Source organism: Lates calcarifer, unplaced genomic scaffold (genome assembly GCF_001640805.2).
Source record: "Lates calcarifer isolate ASB-BC8 unplaced genomic scaffold, TLL_Latcal_v3 _unitig_1568_quiver_1073, whole genome shotgun sequence".
In the NCBI taxonomy this organism is placed as follows: Eukaryota; Metazoa; Chordata; class Actinopteri; family Centropomidae; genus Lates; species Lates calcarifer.
This window is the reverse complement of record NW_026115618.1, coordinates 23,979-29,978: the sequence shown is the minus strand read 5'-3', so window position 1 is coordinate 29,978 and position 6,000 is coordinate 23,979. Positions and strand designations below refer to the sequence as shown.

The 6,000-nt window shown below is 39.9% G+C and overlaps 1 protein-coding gene across 1 annotated transcript; it reads right to left on the bottom strand.

Moving 5' to 3' along the window:
* Positions 1-949: 949 nt before the first annotated feature.
* LOC108889463 (uncharacterized) lies at positions 950-4,568 on the bottom strand. The gene is made up of 7 exons (XM_051067364.1): positions 4,004-4,568; positions 2,890-2,952; positions 2,655-2,774; positions 2,229-2,354; positions 2,045-2,123; positions 1,694-1,922; positions 950-1,107 (listed from the first exon to the last, which is right to left on the bottom strand). Exons 2-7 carry the CDS (start codon positions 2,922-2,924, stop codon positions 950-952), a joined length of 747 nt encoding a protein of 248 aa, XP_050923321.1. The 5' UTR covers positions 2,925-2,952; positions 4,004-4,568.
* Between the last annotated feature and the right edge of the window lie 1,432 nt (positions 4,569-6,000).

Below are 6,000 nucleotides of genomic sequence, written 5' to 3'. Positions count from 1 at the left end.
ACTCTGTCAGGTCTGATTCATAAAAAATCAGGTTTCCTTTTTGTAGCTGCTCAAAAGCCAGTTTTCCCAGAGACTCAATCATCTTTCTGTTCTCTGGACTCCAGTGTTGATCTGTCTCAGATCCTCCATCATATTTAACGTTCTTCAGTTTGGACTGAACCACCAGGAAGTGGATGTACATCTCAGTCAGGGTCTTGGGCAGCTCTCCTCCCTCTCTGGTTTTCAACACATCCTCCAGAACTGTGTGATCCAGCAGAAGACCGGGATGTGGCACATGATGTAGAGGCTTCGTGATGTCTTGATGTGAGATGATTTTCTTAGCTAGCTTCTCATCTGTGAATCTCTTCCTGAAGTACTCCTCCTTCTGTGGGTCAGTGAACCCTCTGACTTCTGTTGCCATGTCACACACTCACCTGGGATCTGATTGGCTGCTGCAGGTCGTGTGGTTATCCAGAGGCGAGAGAGGGAAGCAGTTTCCCCCTGATGAGGTTTGTCAGCAGCACATCCACTGAGGTGGACTCTGTAACATCAGTCAGGATCTCATTGTTGTGAAAATCCAGAGGAAGCCGACACTCATCCAGACCGTCAAAGATGAATACGACCTGGTACTCTTCAAACCTGCAGATTCCTGCTTTTTTTGGTTTCATTAAAGAAATGATGAAACAAGTTGCACCAAGCTCAACTTTTTCTCTCTCAGCACGTTCAGTTCTCTGAAAGTGAATGGAAATGTGAACTGTATGTCCTTGTTGGCTTTGTCTTCAGCCCAGTCCAAAGTGAACTTCTGTGTTAAGACTGTTTTCCCCAATGCCAGCCACTCCCTTTGTCATCACTGTTCTGACTGGTTCATCTCTTCCAGGAGAGGGTTTAAAGATGTCCTCTTGTCTGATTGTTCTCTCTGGTCTGTCTGGTTTCCTGGATGCTGTTTTCAATCTGTCTGACCTCATGTTCATCATTGACGTCTCCCAGTCCCTCCCTCTGTGATGTAGAGCTCTGTGTAGATCTGATTCAGAAGCGTTGGGTTTCCTGCTTTAGAGATCCCTTCAAACACACACTGGAACTTCTCCTTCAGATTAGATTTGAGGTTAAGCTGACACATAGCAGGAGATCCTGAAAGAACAAATAACACTGTAAACTATACAGCCAAGAAAATATGACCACTTAACTTTAAATGTTATTGCTTCCTTTATTCAGAAACCAAAAATACTGCCTTTCTTGTTTGTAGACTGGGACCAATTAGATAAACTAGTTATACAACTGAAATTTTTGAGATTTTTGGTTTTAAACTTGAGAAAGACACTGAAATGTGAAGCCTAATACCTACCAAAGGAAGGTCTAAAAGGTTCTTTAAAGTGACAATGAGGTGTGTCTCAAGGGTGTAAGGTACCTTCATCAGATGTAATCGATTAAGGTCACAGTGGATTTAATCATAATAATAAATAATTAAATAGTCTTTCTGGAATTTCCTGGTTTGGTTTGTATCTGCATCCTGGACATCTGAGTTTAAAACCTTTTTTGCTTTTGCTGAGGTGTTCTGAACTGTTTGACCAAACTGACTGAACTTGACTTGATTTTTAATCCATGTTCTGTGGGGTTTGATTGGACTGGGACAACTAACCAATCATTATTTTTCAAATCAAACATTAAACATATTTCCAAGATCAGAAATGAAGAGGGATATAAGAAATCCTCTTACTGCTCTGCAGACAATCAGCCAGCTTCTCTTCCTTCATAGTCCTCAGGAAGTTTAGTGTGATCTTCAGAAACGCTTCTCTGCTGCTCCTCCTCTGCTCTTTATCCTCACCATCCAACACCTCCTCATCCTCCCTCTGGCTCTCTAAGCATTCTGGGTAATCTGGACTCAGAACCTTCTGCATCTTCTTCAGCTCATTCTTCATAAAAGTTATGATGTTCAACTCCAGCATCTGGAACAGAATACTTTATGAATGACACAATCAAACTAAAACCATTGAGCCAAACATCGGATCAATGTTGGACAGACTGAAAACCCACTGGTCTAAAAAGTGCAGTTGTTATATGTACAGACCATAAATGTGGAGTCCAGTTGTGTTTGCTCCTGCTGTACAGGCGGACCACTTTGTTCCTCTGAGCTCTCCAGGTCGACTCTGTAAAGGAATCATGAAGAATTAACTCACGTTACGTCTGTCACATTCATGTCTTTAAGCCAGAGATTAAAATATTCTGCATGAACAGTGAATTAAACAGCTCACCTTTCTTCAGTACAGGGGAGTTCATCTTTAAACAGAAGAGGTTCAGCCTTGCTCTTCAAGGACACACAGCTTGGTTCCAGATCAGGTCCAGGATCTGGTTCACAGGATTGTGGTCTCTGATGGAGGCTGGTAGATGTAGACAAGGAAAGTTATTCCTTAGTCTAGTTAGTCCATAGTAAATGAACAAGATGAAAACAGTTATGATCAATGGGAATACTCAGCAGAGAGAAAACAAGCTGGTGAGAAAACCATCAGGTTTAAACTAAATCTAACACAAACCAGCAACGTTCAGACCCAACTGGACTCTACTGTAGTTCTTTACTGCAGTCTACTTTGGTTCTTTGCAAGGACTCTGATCCGGATTCAGAACTAAACAACTTTATGGTGATAGCCTGCTTTAAAACATGAACGTTAGCAACAGCTCACCTCTGTTCACAACAGGGCAATGCATCTTTAAACAGAAGAGGTTCAGATTTGCTTTTCAAGGACAAACAGCTGAGCTCAGGATCTAGCCGATATTCAGCTTCTGGTTCAGGCTGAAAGATCCTGGAGATGACAAGAGGATGAGGGAGGCTCAGGTTTCAACTTCATCAGGGATGATAAAACTTGAGAGTTTTACCAACTGATTATGTTTTCCCCAGAGTAAATTGAATTGACTTACTCTGTCTTTAAAGAGGGCTGTCTCTGAAGTCTCATGGCGTCTCCTCATGGATGTACAACACTCCTGTCAGTGAAATAAAAAACAAACAGAGCTGTGACAACAAACACTAAAAACACTCATCTGACTGTTTTCATGTGGTAGAAATGTTTGAGTTGCAGTGTTATATCTAAAAAAAAAAAAAAAAAAAAATTACATTTACACTTTTATTCATAAAGATTCATGTGGTTCACTCCAGGCTCCATTAAGGTCATTGGTGATGATTTGGCACCACCTAGTGGTGAAAAAATAAAACTGCATCATGTTTATTTTAATAGACAAAACCTAAACATGAGTAATAGTATAATTCACACACTGACACAATATAGAAACATTCTCAGTTAATTGTTTCTTCTAGAGCTGCAACAGTTAGTCGACTGGAAGAAAATTAATCATCAGTTCTTTTGATAATCAATTTTGGTCTTAAGTATTAATAAAGAAAGTTCCAGGTGTTGTCTGAAAACATGGAACTTGACTGTTTAAGGTCATTTCTGATTTTATAAAAATACTTTCATTTCCTGTCAAAGGACAAATAAATTCAGCTCCAGTATCTAAAGTCAGGCAGTAGAAGCTGTAGGCGAAGTGATCATGTGTTTGTTTTTGCCAAAAGGCTTATTTAGAGTTTCAGTTCTGTTTCTGTTTGATGAGGAGTTTGCGCCTTAAATGTGATTATATGTTGTACACGTTGTTCTCCTGACCTGTTCTGATCTGTGAAAAATGTGATTCATCAGTAAATCAACTGAGAGAAAATTAATCTCAAACCATTTTGACGACTGAAGGATCAAAATCACACTCTGGTCAGAATTTGCTGGGGTTTGTTTTTTTTGGGTCAAACTTGATAGTAAACTCAATATTTGGAGCCAGACTTAGACTTTGATGGACCACTAAGACTTGTGAGTTTTAGGATAAAAATAGATTTACGAGTTCAAAACAAGACAAAGCTTTAATGTCATTTTTTTCTGAACGCAACCTAAATTACTTATTTTCATTGTACAATACTGCAACACATTTCATCTTTCAGTCAAGAAAGAAAGAAAAACACCAACTATAAAATCAGATCATGGAAATATATCATTACCTTTTGATGCTTCTTCCTCTCACAGGTGTTTTGTTTTGTTGCGTTTGTTTTCTACACCTCTGTGTCTGCAAAGTATCAGTGTGGTTTATTTCCAGTGAATGTTTCTGGGTTGAGAGGAAGCAAGAGGACAGAGTTTCATCATCCTGGAATCAGATGGGGGAACTCGCCGGCCCTAGTTTTAGACTGAATCGTCTCTAAGTGAATGAAGCTCGTGTTTCATTTAGGAGTGGGCGGGCGGGTCATGCGGAGTCGCCGCCCACTTCACTTCCCTCCTCGGTAAAAATAGACCGGCGGGTATCGGTGTAGAAAAAACCCACAGTAAATGACCACATTAGAGTTCAGTGAATAACTCTCCCTAAATCTGCCGATTCGTACCTGTGATTTTCACAGCGGTTTGTTGATTTTTACCGGGCAGGACACCTGTCAGGTGCTCGGAGTCAGAGCTATAGCCACAGACTCACCTGTACAGGTGAACACAAGCATGATTTCACGTGCTGTTAAATGAGGCACGCAAATATTTAGTGTCAGTAGAGGCTGAGCTGAGAGAAAAAGTGAATAAAGACGAGATGAAAGAGGGAAAAGAGGGGAAGCTTTACCTTTAACCGGAGAGACGAATATGCGAGACGACTCTGAGACGTCAACAACAACCAGGAAGTAACCAGTGGAGGAGGGGCGGGGATTTCCATTGTGCTCAACTCCTCCCAGCTCCTGATGTAATAATCAGATATCTCTGCAATAAACACGTTTTATTAGTTTTTGTTATCTAATGCAAACTAATCAGAATCCGGTCACGTTTCCCTCTCAGTAACAAAAGTTGTTGTAAACTAATGAATATTAGGATTCATACAGCCATTTCAGTTTGAATTTGATCCTAATAATAGAAAGTGTGAACCCTGACCCACGAGTAATGTAGTGTTGTAATGACTCAGTCTGACCACGGGAGGGCAGTAAATACTTCCATATCAGCGTGGGTGTAAGTACTAATCTGTGTAATGATATGAAGACTGTTGTGTGGAGAGAACCGCAGAGAACTGGAGAGTGTCCATGTTGCCGTTGCTCAGCAGCGGTGGTCTTAAGTGCAGCAAAAGATGTACACAAATTCACACAACAGATTCCAAAGGTTATTATAGTTCTAAGTCATCTTTAATCAGCTGTCAGATCAGATCTCACAATGTCTGGATAAATTTACCGCAAAGTCCATCAGTCATCATCTATAACAAATGCTTCAGCTATAGATAAAATGCAAACTGTGACTACAAATATACTCATCAAAACATACATGTTCAGTTCCAGTTTATAACACTTTCAAAACCAAAAAGGCATCTTTTTTTCTTTTTTTTTTTTTTACATTTTACAGTTCTCATCACCAAGTGTGTCTTGATATCTTTACTTTATCTTTACCAGACAGTTCAGTTTCTGAGTGAAAAATAACAGGCCTTTGATGCCAGAAAATTTAAATTATGGTAAGTAACTGCCACGGAGGGGCATTCCTGTCCTGAAGGTACACTGACGCCATTGGTTTCCTGTTTGTTAGCAAGCTATTATTTATAAATATTTCTGCAAACATTAGCTGTCTAATGTTTGTTTAAATGCTAAAACATCAGCCCATTAGCACGGCCCCTTGCCAATGTTTTAGCAGGCTAACAAATGTTTGTAAATGTAAACAACATACTAACAGTTTGGCTACTACTAGCTTAAGTGTTAACTAGTGTTAAAGGTAGGCTAGCACTAGCTAGCATGCTAAGGCTAGAGGGGAAACACTGGAACCAAGAAAATAAATTTGATAATGTACAAACTAGAATCAGCTACTCAACAAATGACTTAGCTGTTAGTGAGCAGTTGGACCATCAAAACTTTGTCCAAGTAGCTAGCTACATTTTAGCCCTACTACAGTACACCCTCTACGGTCCTTTAACTGGTTTTTTTTTGGGGGGGGGGGGTTAATAAAACTGAATAAATAATGCTCAAGTGCAGTAGTTTGTAACATAATACTGCAA

Excerpts from the sequence above, each read along its gene's own strand:
- LOC108889463 (XM_051067364.1), bottom strand. The coding sequence starts at position 2,924 with ATGAGACTTCAGAGACAGCCCTCTTTAAAGACAGA. Across the intron at positions 2,355-2,654 it reads TTGCCCTGTTGTGAACAGAG|CCTCCATCAGAGACCACAAT; the intron begins GTGAGCTGTTGC and ends TACATCTACCAG. Across the intron at positions 2,124-2,228 it reads CTCCCCTGTACTGAAGAAAG|AGTCGACCTGGAGAGCTCAG; the intron begins GTGAGCTGTTTA and ends ATTCCTTTACAG.